The 18,750-nt window shown below is 38.4% G+C and overlaps 1 protein-coding gene across 3 annotated transcripts in view; it reads right to left on the bottom strand.

Annotated features, from left to right (window-relative positions):
• ESR1 (estrogen receptor 1) overlaps positions 1-18,750 on the bottom strand; it is a 204,852-nt gene that overhangs the window by 103,871 nt on the left and 82,231 nt on the right. For all 3 annotated transcript variants that reach the window (XM_070417453.1, XM_070417451.1, XM_070417452.1), the window contains exon 4: positions 11,406-11,741. In XM_070417453.1, coding sequence (XP_070273554.1) covers positions 11,406-11,741 — 336 coding nt within the window. The remainder of the gene's footprint in view (positions 1-11,405; positions 11,742-18,750) is intronic.

Here is an 18,750-nt window from a genome sequence, read left to right on the forward strand (position 1 = left end):
ACACTCACTCACATACACACATACCTTGCAGAAAATGTGTACACTTAATAAATAGTGCCTTTTTCCCCAGTATGGATTTTGATTGAGTTTTGTTTTCTAGGGTTCTGATTATTTTTTAAAATGATGACCTATCTATGATATATGTTGGCATTCGTTAAGTCAGAAGATTCATTCAAGAGGGTATCCAATTCTCAAATTATGATTTGAAGCTCACTATTGTAGTAGAGACTCTTATTTGTCCACCAAATTTCCATTCAACTGTTATTATTATTAATAGAACTCAGATTCTATATTAGGTACAAAGTACATAGATTAGAGACTTTATTTCCCAGCATCCCTTGCAGCCAGATGGAGCCAGTTCTGACCTTGGAGATATAAAAGTGCTGAGTAAGGATCTTTACAGGAAGCTGCTGCGTCAGCAAAGGGTGTCTCTACTGACTTTCCCTCTTCCACTTCCCTGTGGCCTGTAGTGCAGTTGCAACTACTGAAGCCCCTGTAGCCACACTGGACCAGGAGTTGACCTTGAGAATGGAAACCTTGGGCTAGGATAGGGGACAGAAAGTCAGAAGGAGTTCAGGTCATTTTGACTGTGGAGCTGCTCTACTGCTATACAAATTTATTTTATGTGAGAGAAATAAGCTTTCCCTTGTTTAAACCACTATTGGGGGGTTTGTGGTTATATGTAGCTGATGCTAGTCCTAAAATAGTTATATTCATAATTGGATTTCTTCACAATAGATACTATTTCTTTCTTTCTTTTTTGTTACTCCTCACCAGAGGATATTTTTCCTTTGATTTTTAGAGAGAGTGGGAGGGGGAGAGAGAGAGAGAGAAATCGGTGTGAGAGAGACACATCAATTGGTTGCCTCCTGCACACACCCGGCTGGGGATCGAGCCTGCAACCAAGGTACGTGCCCTTGACCAGAATCAAACCGGGGACCCTTCAGTCTGTGGGCCAGCACTCTATCCACTGAGCCAAACCTGCTAGGGCCAGATACTATTTCTTTTTTTTTTTTTTTTAATATATTTTATTGATTTTTTACAGAGAGGAAGGGAGAGAGATAGAGAGTTAGAAACATCGATGAGAGAGAAACATTGATCAGCTGCCTCCTGCACATCTCCTACTGGGGATGTGCCCGCAACCCAGGTACATGCCCTTGACCGGAATCGAACCCGGGACCTTTCAGTCTGCAGGCCGATGCTCTATCCACTGAGCCAAACTGGTTTCAGCTAGATACTATTTCTTATATTCTTTCCTATTTCATTAAACTATTTGATGTATAAATACTTTAAGCTTACAGAATAGCTCAAAACATTTAAATGTTGCCAAAATCTCAAGTTTTTATTTACTTAGAAAAATTGACCAGAGCTGATATAACTCAGAAATGATTTTTCTTAATTGTAACAACATATAAAAACAAAAGCAAATAAACAACAATCAAATTTCAATTAGTTTTGAAGGCCAATAACTATGGAAGAAATTGAAGCATTAATCAAAAATCTTCCAGCAAACAAATTTCAATTAGTTTTGGTTAGTGGCAATAAGATTATTTGAGAAAAAAGGCAAAAAGCATAAAGACAGATCACATAACACAAATAAAGAGAAATACATGTGCTGAATGTTTAAAATGCATTTTAAAAAGTGATTTTTAGCCTAATTTTGCAAAATGCCAGGTTACATAATGGTCTTAAAAGTAAGACTCAAGTTAATTATGACAATAACTTCAAAGTAAAAATGTATTAAACCAAACACAAAACAAATATTTATTGAATGCTTACTATGGCCAAGGTTGTCCAAAGACAGGTCATGTTCTTAAATCATTGTAATATACAGACCTTCTTGATATCTATGTGATATGGCAGGAGAGGCAATGGAGAGGTTTTATTAAAAACTCAATGATAAAGTAGCACAACTCTTAAAAAATGTGCAATCACTTTTTTAGCTTATTTTAAGAGCTTCCTACAGGAAAGTGTTCTGGAATTAAACATTTCCCTGATACTAAACCAGGGGTGGGCAAACTTTTTGACTCGAGGGCCACAATGGGTTCTTAAACTGGACCGGAGGGCAGGAACAAAAGTATGGATGGAGTGTTTGTGTGAACTAATATAAATTCAAAGTAAATATCATTACATAAAAGGGTACGGTCTTTTTTTTTTTATTCATTTCAAGCGGGCCGTAGTTTGCCCCCGGATGTACTAAACTATTTTACTATTAACTTCTCTCTGTCTCCATTTACTCATCCACAAAAGGGGGAAAAAAAGACACTCAGCTGCGCCAATACAGGTAAAATGCTCACAACAGAGTCTGACATAGTTAGCTACTGCTTGTAAAATGGGTAAACCATAACTGCTCTCCCTCTTCTCTGGTGATAACTAGGATAGTACAATGGAAGTTCCTTGAAAGCAGGGATTCTGCCAGTTTTGTTCCTCAGTATATTCCCACACATGGAACAGTACTTCACATGTAGGAAGAACTCATTAAATAACTGTTAACTAATCAAACTCTTTGTACTCTTAATAACAAGTATTATAAGAGCCCAAGGTATAACCTGTTTCTATTTCATTATTCCACCCCACTTCATCTTCTTGCAATATGTTTATACTTATATTCCTATCTAAAAATCAAATTTAAAGTTTTGGATGAGAAAAAAGGCCTCTGAATTTAGTCATCTTATCTGTTACTTTTTTTTGCCATGTGTTGCCTAGTTCCTTTCATATTTCTTACATAAAATATTGTACTCCTTCTTTTATTATGGTAAAATATACATAACATAGAATTACCCTTTTAACCATGTTTAAATGTATAGTTCAATAGCAATAAATATATTCATATTGTTGTTCAACCATCACTACTTTCCATTTCCAGAATATACATTCTTTTCAAAAATGTGGCTTCTCGGGTAGATCTTTAAGTTCCAATTATTAAAAACAGTCAAGACAAATCAGAAATTGAATAACTAGGTTAATAATAACCATTGTTCCAGTTTTCACAATCAATTACATACTAAAGATTTTTTTAAACGTTATTTTCTGACAAGCCAATCAACAAGTATTGGAGGGGGAAAAGTGTAAAAGTTTGGGGGTTTTTCGCATATTGGGGAACAGCAAGCACGTAATTTGAGAAAACAAGAACTCAAAATAGCTGAATCAAAGGCAGTACCATTCAATTTTGGGAAAAGAGAGAAGGGAAGCCTGATATTTCCGTTTTCTGTCCTGGGAAGAAATTTTTTGTCCCATTAATGTTGAATGGTAAATCACTCTTATTAGCACTAACATTTTAAATCTTAGAAATAAGAAGCAAAAGTACATGAGACTTGATACACACATACACATACACACACACACACACACACTCACACAGAACAGGCTAATCACATTATATATTCATTAATATATATCAGGCAAATTTTATAACGAGAATAAATTACTAATTTTCTTTTTTATTTCAGAATTGGGAAGAATAATCAAACATAATCAATGGGTCATACCTATCACTCTATATAAAAGCCTCACTAGGTAGTAAACCCACAAGGTTAACTGTACAAGAAGTCTTAACACTTCTGTAGGATGGTGAAAGGAGTTAAAACAGCTGCGCAGCCATCTGTACAAGAACAACATTGGAGCCACACCCCCTACTGTACAGCAAGATGAATTCAAACGGATCAAAGATATAAATGGAAGAGGGGAATCTATTAAAGTGCCAGATGAAAACATTCCTCGGTGAGTTCATTTTTTTTTAATAAGGTATTGCCAGGTAGATGTGTGGAACTGCTGAAGTTCTAAATCAACGTCAAGGCCAGAAGTTCAGTGAACCACTTGGGCGGGCAAAGGAGAGAATATCCAGGAGTAAATGATTAGCCAAGCCTGTGCTAGGTAAGCCAAACATTCCTCTTTAAATCAAAAGCTCCTGATTTCTTTTGCCTCGAAATTACAACATTTTTTATTTGGGGTATAATTTGTATTCATTTCCTAGGGCTGTCATACAAAGAGCAAACACTGGGTGCTTTAACACAACAGAAATGTGTTCTCTCTCAGTTCTGGAGGCCAGAGTCTGAGATCAAGGTGCCGCAGACCCATGCTCTCTCTGACGGCTCTGGGGAGGCACCTTCCTTCTCTCCTCCTGCTCCTGGTGTTCGAAAACAATCCTTATCTTTGGCTTAGAGATGGGTCACTGCATCCCATGGCCATCTTCTCCCTGAGTCATCGCATCGTCTTTCCTCTGGGTGTGTCTCTTTGTGTCCAAATCTCCCCTTTTTATAAGGATTAGGTTCCACCTTAATGACCTCATTTGAACCTGCTTACCCCTATAAAGACCTTATGTCCAAATAAGAACACATTCTGAAGTACTAGGGTTAGGATTCTAACACGTTTGGGGGGGTGCTCACAATTCAACCCACTTCAACACACTTCAATAGTAATATGTCTGTTTAACACATACATAGCTACAAAATCGCTGGCATTCTCCATGCCAAATTCCCCACGAAATAGCAGAGCCACAGGCCAACGTTCCCCACAGGTTGCCCTGGGGACACCCAGCACCACACATTGCCCACTGCGCTCATGATAAACAGGCAGATTCTGGGGCTCGAACCCAGACTCACTGAAACAGACCCCAGAGAGAGGGGGGCAGGGCAGAGAAGCCTAGGTGGGGCATTTTTCTCAAATACCCTCAAGATTAGAAAAGAATTAGTAGCCTTCAGGCCAAGAAGCATCTATAGGGCTTCAAACCTTTGTGGGAAAGAAAAATCAAATATGTGTCACATTCCTTGGGTTCCAACCAGAGCTTCCCCAGGAGCAGTAAAAGCCAGGCAGCGGTGACTTGGAAATGGAACACCCCAAAGACACTCTGCGTTGCCAGCTCAGAGGGCTTGCCACCAATGATGTAGGGTAACTCTACCCCAGTCTCGAGGCTCTTATTATAAAACGGAGGCAAAATCTAAACTGCAAATCTGACCCTTAAACATATGCATCTGTCATCTCTTCAGGATGCCCCCATGCTCTCATGTCACATTCTCTTTCATCACCGTACCGCAGTGAAACAGGCTGGGACACCACAACAGCCTGAGAGCAGGGTTCGCTGGGCTCATTACAGGTTGGGAGTCAGAGTACTGGGTAGGCTTGCCAAGTGCCTGAAATCTGCAGGAACCTCCCAGAATAGAATGTGTCCCTTGAAGATGCTCCCAATTTCCACGTTGAAAAATTGTGCCCTCTCTCTGGCCCCTTGTCCCTACCCTTTCTAAGTTTTAAATTCCACTTGCTAAGTGAAACTAACTTGCTGCAAGGCAGCTAAAACCTTTTAAAGTCCTCAGAACTCAAGTTCCATACATGCCTCTGGATATTGCTCTGCTCCTCACAAAAGAAAGATTGGAAAGAGCCTCCCTAAGACAACTGCTAGAGAGGCCAGAACAGCAGGTAGGTAAAAAGAGAGGTAAAAGAGGGTAACACTACAGCCTTGAAGATTACTTTTTCTGTTTGGAAAAACTGAGTTCTAACAGGGCTCAGAGATTTCTTAACATCAGAAGTTTCAAAAGTCACCCTTCATTCATTCATTCATTCATTTATTCATTCATTCAACAAGCATTTCCTATGCTTGGCTCACTGCTAATTTGAATAATGGGGATGAGTATTAGAGTCAGGAAGCTAATTACTGCATTCCTGGGGAACATGGGAGCAGAAGAAGCCTTGAGCCCAGGAATGGGGAAGACAAATCTGCATCCTCAAAGACAATGCAAGAAGCTTCTGAGCAACCTGAGCTCGAGCATAGTAGGAGGCACGTCCAGCCAAAAGGGATCCTCTCCTCCGGGGGCCAAAACTGAACAAGGAAGGAATCCAAAGTAACATAGTGGGGAGTCGGGGTAAAGAAAGGGGCTCTAGGGACATAGGCAGGAGAAGGGAAGGAGAGAAAGACCATCTCGTTTGCCACTAAAAGATGAGGAAGTGGTTAAAGTAGCATGCTTCCCATGACAATGAGCTCAACTGTCATTTGCCATTTCTCCCTCGTCCTAGGCCAGCGGCTCCCAGCATACCCTTCTGAATCTGTACCCATGCCAATGAGGCTATCAAACTCCGACTTCTCTGTTTTTAAAAGGCAATATAGAGCCCAGGGCTAGATATTTATCCAAATATGTACTAAAATATATAGGCCTTGAACACAAACTTGAAGTACGAAATTGACTTTGAGGTATGTACAAATATGGTGATTTTTGGAAAAGACATAATTTTTCATAAGTCAAAGTAATGGTTTTGTGACAATTTAAACTTCTGAGAGATAAAAAAAAAAGCAAATGTACTTTCATTGCCACTGAAACTAACAATCAGCCAGTTAATGATGCAATTGAGTGTGATGCAGAAATTAAAAATATAACAACTAGCCGAAACTGGTTTGGCTCAGTGGATGGATCGTCGGCCTGCAGACTGAAAGGTCCCAGGTTCGATTCCGGTCAGGGGCATGTACCTGGGTTGCAGGCACATCCCCAGTGGGAGGTGTGCAGGAGGCAGCTGGTCGATGTTCCTCTCTCATCGATGTTTCTAACTCTCTATCTCTCTCCCTTCCTCTCTGTAAAAAATCAATAAAATATATTTAAAATATATATATATATATATATATATATATATATATATATAACAACTGTTGTTATATATTCTTCCTCTTTTGACATTCACCTAAATGATGCTGACTTATTGGTGAGTTTCGCCATGTATATTTTAATAATAAATTAAAATGTAAGACTCCAACTCTTTGAAAACTAAATCCCCATTAATGGATAGATTATGTATTTTGCACACCCTCAACTACTAGGAGCTATGAAAAGCAAAGAAGGCAACTTGTACAATCACAAAGATTTGAAAGATAACTAAGAGCTTGGGCCAAGTGGAGTGATTAGGTTTACTTCTCACATGAGAAGACTTCATCAAGACTAGCAGTGGCTCTTTTATCTAATGTGCAGAAACCAAACCAACACAGAGAGTCAAAGATGAAGAAACAAAGACATATGTTCCAAACAAAAGAACAAGGCAAAACTCCAAAAGTGATTTACATGACAAAGAGTTCAAAATAATGGTGATAAATATGTTCACCAAAGTCAAGAGAACAATGAATGAACAAAGTAAAAATTTCATTAAAGAGCTACTGAGAGCATATCAAACACATCAAGAGCTGAAGATTACAATCAATAAACTGAAAAAGTTGAATAGAAGTGTTCAATATCAGACTGGATCAAATAGAAAAAAAGGATCAGTAAACTCAAAGGCAGAGTAGTGGAATTCATCCAAATCAGAGGAACAAAAAAAACAAAAAAAACAAAGAAGAAGAAGAATAGAAGTGAGTTAAAAGAGCTTAAGGGATTTATGAGACACCATCAAACAAACAAATATTTATATTACAGAGTCCCAGAAGGAGAAGAGAGATAAGTCTATTCAAAGAAAAATGAGTGAAAACTTTGAAACCTAGGAAAAGAAACAGACATCCAGATCCAGGGGGCCCAAAGAGTTCCAAAAAAGATGAATCCAAAGTGACCTGCATTGAGACTCATTATAATTAAATTATCAAAAGTTAAAAACAAGGAGATCATCTTAAAAGCATCAAGAGAAAAGCAACTTGTTACTAAAATTACTAGCAGATTCTTCATTAGAAACTGCAGGCTGGAAGGGGGTGGAATAATATATTCAAAGCACTGAAAGAAAATAATAAGCCAACCAAGAATACTCTACCTGCAAAAGTATCCTTCAGAATTGAAGGAGGATAAAAAGTTTCCCAGGCAAACGATGCTGAAGGAATGTATAACAAGGCCAGCCTTACAAGAAATGCTAAAGTGAGTTTTTTAAGCTGAAAAGAAAGAATGCTAATTAGTAACAAGAAAACATATGAAAATATAAAGCTCACTGGTAAAGGTAAATGTATAGTTAAATTCAGAATACTCTTCTGTTGTAATTGTGATGGGGAAACCACTTATAAAAGTGGAGCAGATGTAACAAAAAGGCATATATAAAACATTCCATCCAACAGCAGCAGAATACACAATCTTCTGAAGCACACAGGGAACCTTCTACAAAATGTTGGTAAGGAAACAGAATAGACAAAATGCATATTATCAAAAAGACAAGAGATAACAAGTGTTGGTGAAGATTTGGGGAAACGTAACCTTGTACACTGTTGGTAGGAATGTAACCTGATGCCACTATAGAAAAGAGTATAGAGGTTCCTCAAAAATTAAAAATAGAATTACCATGTTACTCAGAAATCCCACTTCTGGGTATATATCCAAAGGAAATGAAAATGAGATATCAAAAAGATATCTGCATTCCCATGTTCATTGCAGCATATTCACAATATCCAAGACATGGAAACAAACAGTGTCCATCAATGAGTGAGTGGATAAGGAAGATCTGGTATATATGCATCCAATGGAATATTATTCAGCCATGAAAAAGAAGGAAATTCTCCCATTTGTGACAACATAGATAGGCCCTGAGGGCACTATATGGAGTGATATAATCCAAAGAAAGACAAATACTGCATGGTATCACTTATATGTAAAATCTTTTTTAAAAAGCCCAACTTATAGAAACAGAATGTAGAAACATGGTTGCCAGGGATTCGGGGATGGGGCAAATAGAGGGAGATTGGTAAAAGAGTACAAACTTGCAGCTGTAAGATGAAAGCAGGCTGAGGATCTAATGCAAAACATCATGACTATAGGTGATAATCCTGTAGAGTATCATTGGAATTTACTAGAAGAGTAGAACTTAACTGTTCTCAGACACACAAAAAAGAATAAATGGGTTAATTACCTAGATGGGGGAATCCTTTTTCAAGGTACACTCTCAATATCTCACAATTTTGTCAATTTTACCTCGATATAGCTGAATTTTTCCAAAACAAAGTTAATTCACAATTTCTGTCATATTGATAGACATTCTGAGGATTATCCAAATGTCTTTTTGCAGGTTTTTATATCATATGGCTAATTCCAGGTTCTTCTAGAATTCACTTTCTTACTACTCTTTTTACTAATGATATTTTCTATTCCTTCTTTTTGAAATTACTATTATTATTCTCAAACTATTATGATATAAATGTAATATTGTCTATATTAGAGTTCCAATGTGAGCTATTTTTTAAATGACAGATGGTAGCTTTTCAACATGTGCTTTTTCAATTTTTCTAAAAAGCTTGACAATCATCTTCAATTTTTTTCAGGATACATTTTTTTCTCATTTTTCATCCTTTTAAAATTAATGACTATTTTTATTCCGCTTGGTCAGACAAATAGGCTTTGATTTACAACAGCTGTAATCTTATAGTATACATGCACACATATACGCTTATTCATATAACTTCTTTTTTCCTTCATAATTTTTTTAAACCATTAAATAACAAGATATAGTTTGGTCTAAGGTTTTTAAAATTATTCCAGTCTTTTAAGCTAATATAATTAAGTTACAGAGTGGTTTTGCTACACATCTCATTACTATAAATTTGCTTTGTTCTGGGTTTAACAATGAGATGGCTAAGCATGGACATAATATTTTCCTCCCCTTTATTTCTGCCTTCATTTTATTTTTAAATTCAGAAGATTATTGTCATGAATTCTTTATCCACTAGTAATGTGTTTGAGTTTAATTTCAGTTGTTCCAAATACCTTTCAAATTTTTATAATTATAAAACGTCATGATGGAAATCAACTGATAACTATTAACATGTGTATTTGAGTTCAGCAGTGCTCTGGAACTAATACTGCTAAGAGTTCATGAGGGAAAATATATACCTATAGTACAATAAAGTTTAATAGCAACAAAAGTTGGATCTCATGGATATGGCCATTATTATTATTCCTTAATTTTTTTCTTCTCCCAAAGTATATAAAACGGCAAGAACAAATATTAAGATAAAATCTGTAACCTCATTATATTTAGATTCCAATATTTGCTTATTATAGATCTGCTTCACATGAGAATGCTAAAGTAAGTAGGTGCTCAATAAAATTCCTTTTTTTTAATCCTCACCCGAGGATATTTTTTCCATTGATTCTAGAGAGAGTGGGGAGGAGAGGGAGAGACATAGAGAAACACCGATGTGAGAGAGACACATCAATTGGTTGCCTCCCGCAAGCCCCCCACCAGGGCCGGGAGCATGCAACCGAGGTTCATGCCCTTGATCAGAATCGAACCCAGGACCCTTCAGTCAGCAGGCCAATGCTCTATCCACTGAGCCAAACTGGCTAGGCCTCAATAAAATTCTCAATTCAAAGGTGGCTGAGAGTTTTTATTCGCCATTGGGACTGACTCTAGATATCTAAATATGCCTGTTAATCCCCACATTTCTATATAGTCCAGACTCTACCACCTACACGGGTGCCCTCTATCAAGTTTGGATCACAACATTGCTGGCTGCTTACTCAAAGAACCACATGTTAATATGTTAATATATGCAAATACATAAAATACTCTCTAAGGCCAGATGTGTGTTCACTTGGCCTATATCAGATCAGTGAACTCTAAAACGCAGTACAAAACTCCACATTTATTTAGTTTAATCAAAAGCATCCCATGCTTCAGAGGTAATAATTGATTTCATCAATTCAAAGAAACCAAATGAGACAATCTGTCTAAATCCATTACTGATTTGACCTACATGCCCAGGAAAAAGATTTAACTTCCTCTTGCCTTGACTCATCTACGTTATCTCCTGAATAGATATGTTGAGCCATGGAGGATGTCTAGTCATGTTTCCTTAATAACTAGAGTTCTTCTCCCTGAACAAGAGCAGCAGTCAAGGTTCAGAGCAACACCAGCTCTGAGGGAATCGGCTGAAGGACCAATGTCACTCAGCCACTGCATCTTTCTGCAGGCTCCTCCCAGGAGCAGGGTGAGGACCTAACTGGTCTATTGTGTTACCTTTCCCCTAAAATATTAAGAATAGGGAGTCGAGTAAATGATGGACATTCAGTAAAGACACCTATTATTCTCTCTTTAGTCCACAAAGATCTTTAAAAAAATTAAGGTAAAATTATTTATTAATAATTGAGGATTTCTGAACAAAAGTCCTCAATACTAAAAACGTATAGATCATTTAATGTTAAACATTTTGACACTGTGAACACATAATATTAACTGCATTTATTATGTGTCCACTCCACATTTTCTGGTGAATTTTAACATGGGTTAAATATAATGTCAGGTTAAGGTCTCTCACCGTCTATATTTTTAAAACATTATTTCATAATTTCCAGGGGAATTACAGTGTGCTGACACTAAAACTTAACAAATTCTGATGTACCCTTGAAACCAATTAGACAACAAGCTATTGTTTCCTGCTACTGCTCTCTCCTAGGACATCGCAGCTGGTTCATAAATGCGTGGTTATTGACTTGCAAAAAATAAAAAGTCTATCTCAGTGTTCTTACCTGGCACCCTCTTGGCCCAGTTAATCATGTGAACCAGCTCCCTGTCGGCGAGGTTGGTCAGCAAGCCCATCATCGAAGCTTCACTGAAGGGTCTGCTCGGATCGTACTCGGAATAGATGATGGGGGGCTCGGCCTCCATCAAGGCACTGACCATCTGGTCGGCTGTCAGCGATAAGGCAGGGCTGTTCTTCTTCGTGTGCTTAATCAAGAGAGGGCTTGGCCAAAGGCTGGCGGCTCTCATGTCTCCAGAGGACCCTGCGTCATTCCTGCTCTCCCCATCGTCCCTTTGGCGCTTGTGTTTCAACATTCTCCCTCCTCTTCGGTCTTTCCGTAACCCTGAGAACACAGAAATATAAAACAGCTTGTTCTTTTTATCATGTAAACTTTCGTACTATGCCAATAACCCTTAATTCTATTTGAAGAAATACCTTGAGGTACAGAAATGCTGGTAAGTGTTTGACAACCAGCTGTTCAAGAAAAAATGTTAAAGGCTTTGATTTGTAGTATTCACTAGTTTCCATTGTGGACATATTCCTACCATGGCAAATTTCAAGCTACTTATCTGACATCAAGCAGCTTATAAAACTCCTGAAAACTGAACAATAGGCTTTTGTGAACCAGTACAAGTTGGCTCCGACAAACCGTGTGTGTGTGTGTGTGTGTGTGTGTGTGTGTGTGTGTAACAGATGCTATGAAAAGAACAGAATTATAGCCCTAGCCAGTTTGGCTCAGTAACTAGAGCATCGGCCTGTGGACCAAAGGGTCCCAGGTTCAATTCCAGTCAAAGGCACCTACCTTGGTTGCAGGCTCCTCCCCGGCCTAAGGCCATGGTTGGGGCTCTTGCAGGAGGCAACTGATTGATGTGTTTTTCTCACATCAATGTTTCTCTTTGTCTTTCCCTCTCTCCTCCACTCTCCCTAAAAATCAATAGAAAAATATCCTAGAGTGAAGATTAACAAAAATAAATGTAATAAAATTATAATTAGTTATCCTTGTAATATAGTTTAGCATCAAACACTGCTTCTACTATGAATATTCTTTAATAATAAATTAATACAACAAAGACTAGTTGAAAAAATTAGTAAAAATTGATAAACCTCTGGCTAGACTCACTAAGGGAAAAAGAGAAAAGACTCAAACAAGATCAGAAATGAAAGAGGAGAACTTACCACAGACAACACAGATATTCAAAGGATCATACAAGAATTCTATGTAAGACTATAGGCCCCCAAATTCAATAACCTAGAAGAAATGCATAAATCCCTAGAGATATATAACCTTCCTAGACTGAATCATGAAAAACTGGAAAATCTAAATAGACCGATCAACAGTGAGAAAATTGAAACAATTATCCAAAACCTCCCAAAAAGTAAAAGTACAAAAGCAGCTGGTTTCAATAGTGAATTCTACCAAACATTCAAAGACTTAATACTTATCTTTCTCAAATTCTTCCAAAAAATGAAGGAGAGGCTCTAATTCCTAACACATTTTATGAGGTCAACCAACATAACCCTGATACCAAAACCTGGTAGAGACCACACACACACACACACACACACACACACACACACACACCAGACCAATATCTCTGAGGAATACAGAACAAAATACTAACAAATCAAATATAGCAACACATTAAAAAGATAACACATCATGATCAAGTGGATTCACCCCAGGAGTACAAGGATGGTACAACATACACAGTCAATCACTGTGATACACCACATGAACAAAATGAAGGGTAAAACTCATGTGATTATAGCGACAGATGCAGTAACATACCAGTATCATTACCAGTGACATCATTGCACAAATATTTTATAGTAATGCAAAGCAAATCGAACTGGAATTTCGAGGAGAAGGTGAAAGATGACCCAACTTCTATTTTAGCCCAGGATAAATTAGAGTGGCTGATCAGAACCTATGTCTTCGTTCTTAGTTACATAAAGACATGGGACATAAAAATGGCATGCATAATTAAAATTCAAAGATAAAATTAAAAAGTCATTCTCTGCTCCCTACCAGACATTTTCCAGTATTATTTGTAGAGCAGGGACACAAATTGATATGTATTTTACTTAAGCTTACTCCCCTTTATCTAACTCACTTTACCTATCAGTGAAAAAAACAACAACAAAAAAACAAAAAACACCAAACTACCAGTTCCCAGAGCAAAGGGAAAAAGAAAACAATTAGTTTAAATGAGGCGAACATTAAACAGGCAGGCTCTTGATGGTCAAGACGTTTATTTGTAGCCAACAGAATTTTTTGGCTGATATAATGCCATATAAACAAGATGTATTGTCATTCAGGACATGAAAATGTCATTTTCTAGAAGAGTCGAGTGAACTATTCAGCAACACAACACAGCTGCCATGCAATGGATATGCTAGCGTACACACACTATTAGTTCTCAAGTTGTGTCACTGAGTAAATACTGGCATCAAAGCAAATTTCTTTTAAAACTTTAAGCTTATGATAATTCAAGGATCACCCACTGGTTCCATATGAGAGATTGAAAAAAAACATCTGTCATCCAGCAAGCCCAACATAAGTGTGAAATGCCACCAGCTTTCCTCGTATCCCCTTGGGTCAAGCCTTCTCTAATATCCTTGTCACGCTGCTGCAAGGATTTGGAGAAGCTGAGGATAGAACCTCTATTTAGGAGCATCGGTGTGAATCTGCATGGTTCTAATCCACTGGGAAGTGTCAGCTTAAGGGAATTTTATTAAACTAATAAACACAGGCAACTGGACTGAGAAGGAAAGGGAGAGAGGTGATGCACGGGGCGCTTTCTGTAATTTAACACCAAAATTATTATATTATTATAATTTAATACCACTATTATTATATTATCCCCAATCTGTCTGGAATTTAGGAGTCATGCCAGGGGCTGAGTCCTGGCAAGGAGAAAGGAGATGAAGACATATCAACTGCTTAAACAATTATGTTCTGAGCCTAAAATAAGAAGATCTGTCTTACTGCGTCAAACCAGGTATTTCGAAACACAACTTTAGAGTTCATCTCATCATTCCTTTTTTTTTTAATTCTTCAAATTCTTTGGCTTGGCTATTGTATCTCAAGAAAAATTAATATACTATCTGAATATTCATTACTTAATAGAATTCATTGGCTGCTTTGCTTCTAATACATTCTACTTTTTAAATTTTCTTTTTTTCTTCTTCATACTCTGTGCCTCTACAAAATGCTAGTACAACTTCAGTAGTTATTTTTCCAGTTCCCAAGACTACTTTAATGTAATCTTAAATATTTCAAACATTTGCATAATAACATTTGTTTTGTTTCTCAATAATTCCACATTATTCACGGGGTATTAAAAAACCAAAGTGATACACTAGAAGCCTTTAATTCAACACTGTTGAAGGAAACAGTAGTCCTGATTAGTTGAGAATTAAATAAAGACAAGAACTGATAAAACTTGCTTCAAGGAATTTCCCGGCATCAGTTCCACTGTTACCTCTTCAAACACTAGTGAATCCTATAAGGCCGGAACTGTTATAGTCCCCCCACTTAGCCGAGTAAAGAAGTTTAGAATAACTACCAAGCCCAAGTTCACATCAAGGACAGTAAAAGAAATTTGAACATAGGTGAAATATGTCACTATTGATTATTATTAATATTCTAATTGTCTCCAAGTGTCTCAGGTCAAGAGGACTATGAATTTTCCAGTTCATTTTACTTAATGCTCTTTCCCTTCCTCTTTCAATCCCAACAAATCAACACAACCTAGGATTTCTTCACATGTCTATTCCCGCCACCACCCTAGTTCTCACCCTATCCCTTCTTGCCAGCATCAGTGCATCTGCCCCTAATTTGTCTCCTTGCCTACCTTTGATCTCCCTTCCAATCCAACTAACTTCCAATTGATTAATCTCCATTATACACCCATTTTATCCTGTATTGTCTAAATCCTTCCAAGACTTTCTTAGCCTACAGCAGGAGTTGTTTAGCAAGGTCTGAAGATGCTTAGTGTCCTATGGGGATATCAGAGGTGATGTGGTTAAGGCTATGTTTTTATATGTGTGTGTTTGTATTAGGATTGGGGAATAAGTAGTTAGAATTTAATATAAGGAAGCAGGGTTTTTTGGGTTTTGTGGAGTTTTTTAAATATATATTTTTTACTAATTTCAGAGAGGAAGGGAGAGAGAGAGAGAGAGAGAGAGAGATCAATAATGAGAGAGAAACATCAATAATGAGAGAGAATCATTGATCAGCTGCCTCCTGTACACCCCCTCACTGGGGATCAAGGCTGCAACCCAGGCATGTGCCCTGCCTGGGAATTGAACTGAAACCTCATGGTTCATGGGCCAATGCTCAACCACTGACTGGACCAGAAACAGTTTTTAATAGTCAACTCCAGTCATACTAAGGCCCACCATTGTGGCCAATCACGTTATGCAAGCCCAGTTAGGGCTCTCCTTCATCTCAGGCCCCAGAGCTAAGTTCTCATTTGCTGTGACAATGGAGAATGATGGAAGAGAACAGTTGCAATGATGGAAGAGAACAGTTGCAGCAGCACAACTGAAGAAAACTCAATTAAAATGCTGTCAGCCCTGCCTGGTCATGCATGTTCCATCATAGAACATGTGCCTACATGATCACAACAACCCAAGTCTCCATCTGCCCTGTTGAGCTGATGCTGTCTGACCAAAAAGCACTCGAAAAACACAACTGCAAAATAACATAACGATTCTTCTCTGCAGTTAGCATGTATTTTATTATCAGGAAAACAAGACCCATAAAAGTTACTGGTTTTTAGATTAATTCTTCTGCAAAGCAAGTGCATAGACCATATTAATCTCTCTCTTCGCCAAATCACATTGGAAATTTATAATTTACTAGAAGCCTAGTGCACAGATTTGTGCACTGGTAGGGTCCCTTGGCCTGGCCTGCGGACATTCCCCGAGGGGTCCTGGATTGTAAGAGGGTGCAGGCCAGACCAAGGGGCCCCAGCGATGCATGATTGGGAGCGGGAAGGGACCGAGGGAGGGCTCCAGGGCATGTCTGGCCCATCTTGCCCAGTCCCGATGGGCCAGACCCCAGCAGCAAGCTAACCTATCGGTCAGAGCATCTTCCCCCTGGTGGTCAGTGCACCTAATAGTAACTGGTTAAACAGTCGAATGAACGGTCAGACACTTAGCATATCAGGCTTTTATTATATAGGATTTTAATGATATTTGTCTCAAATTTAATTTTAAAAGGGACTGCATTGTTTCTATTCTGACTTGTTGCTCTACTGTTTATTTGTTTTTTAATGTCCCTTGTGGAAGCTAAAGCAACCAAAGAGATAGCCTTCCTGTAACAGCACAGTGTTTTGTAATTTTCCCAGAAGTCTAGTCAGGGAGGGGAAATCGATCACAGATTACCACGCCTTTAGCTACATGTCCAATCAGGCTGCCTTATCCCAGCAACAAAAAGCCAAGAGCCAAGGTCCAAATCAAGTAAGAGGGTAAGTCACAACCCACATGTGTTCTCAATAACATACTTTTTGACTTAAAAGTATAACATTCACTCTTAAAACTACTGTCCATTTTAATAAAAATGCTAATAAAACCTTGCTTCTGGAGACAGCTACGGCAGTCTGTTCCATGAGGATCTCATTTATTAATAACAAAATTTATAGGGTGAAGAGAAAAGCAATCCTTATTTTTCTTGCCTGGCTCAATTCCCCTGTAATATCTTAGTGATGAGTCTCCTGCTGGCAGGCATTCTGTAGTCAAAGGAATAAATAAGACACCAGGGTGCAGCCTGGGACTCTCTCTCTCTCTTTTTTTTCTCCATTCCTTAGCAGCTCTGCAACTCAGATTCATCGGTTTCTTTCTCTGGCCTGTAAAAGAAACAGTTGGTCTCCCCGCCTCCCCAGGGGTCTTTTCTTTGTTGCATGCTGCTCGGTGCAGAGTTGGAGATAAATAAAGTGCCTGTTGTCTCTGATGTGGATACGGATGAGTCCTCCCACCCTTGCTTGAGTCACCAACACCCAATTACATTCTCTTGGACAGAAGTGCCTGCCAGTGGGACAGTCATTATCCAACAGTCCCAAAATTGGGTCACAAGCAAGTTCATCCCAGCAGGAGTTTTAGCAAATCCTCAAGTGGGTGCCTGTCATGTTTCTCAGGGCTTACAAGGGGGTATTCCTTTTTATAGACTCTCCTTTTTGAACTTTGCCACCTTAACTATATGAGAGACCTCTGAATCTGCCCTATAACCCCCAAACCCAGTGCTGGGCCAATTAGGGGCTCAATAAATACATGTTACATGATGAATTTATCCTGGTGGCTAGTACAAATCACTGGAGCTCCTTTCATAAAATATCACTCTGAACAAGTTCTAAGACTAGAGAATGACGAAATTAAGAATTATCAAAAGCCTCAATGATGACAAAGTTTGACCACCCTATTTTAAGAGAGCTCAGCAAAAGGAAATAGCTCATTCTTATCACTGATACATCAGGACCAATTCTATCTCACCATGCTACACCTAAGGAGTTCCCTGTTGCCCTGATCCAGAAAATTCCTCTCTGAAACATGCCTCAATTTCATTTCTCAATGATAAGAGCTATGCCTAGTTCTTTGTATTTCCCCCTAGACTTAATGCTATATGCCTTGTAAATAAATTCACTTTCTGAAGTAATGATCAACAAATGCTTTATTAAGTGAATTGAATCAGCACCTTTCAAAGAAGACAGCACTCAACTGAGGGCAGCAGCATTATCCCAGGGCCAGCCTCTCTACAGAATCTCCATTTTCCTTTCCTCTGACTATATTTCAGTGTTAGCAACTCCTCCTTCAATCCAAACAAAGTAGCAGCTATATTATACTGTGATTTATTCCTGAATATCAGATCTCTCGCCCCATCTCATTTGAATTCCATTACTCAGTCTTACAAGTTCTTATCAACTTAAAAAAAAAATTAATGCCTCTCGATGCAGGCGGCCTGTCCACATCTGTTGACTTCACCAAGTACCCACTGGGTCCTCCGCTTACAGTTGCTGGAGTTGAAATTGTATTGCAAATATCTTAAGCAAGCCGGGTTATCAAATGTCAAATGCTAAGTTTATGCTGCTCCAGAGCACAAGTCCTTCAGTGGGCAGACACTTAGCAAGCTGACCTAGCTACTGGTTTCCTATAAAAACCTAGATTTTACTGCTGGAGAGAGGGAAAGAGCGAGACAGAGAAAGAAAGAAGCCTGGGGTCAAAATACAAAAGTTGATGTCAGTGATCGCTAACATAGGGGAGCAGAAGAATCTCCAAAGTAAGTGGCCAGAACACTCTCAAACCTGAGTGAGCTGCATGGGTAGCCTTTTAAAAATCTGTGAAAACAGTTC

Source organism: Myotis yumanensis, unplaced genomic scaffold, assembly GCF_028538775.1.
Source record: "Myotis yumanensis isolate MYYU_CA2020_CCGP unplaced genomic scaffold, mMyoYum1.0.hap1 SCAF_6, whole genome shotgun sequence".
Lineage (NCBI taxonomy): Eukaryota > Metazoa > Chordata > Mammalia > Chiroptera > Vespertilionidae > Myotis > Myotis yumanensis.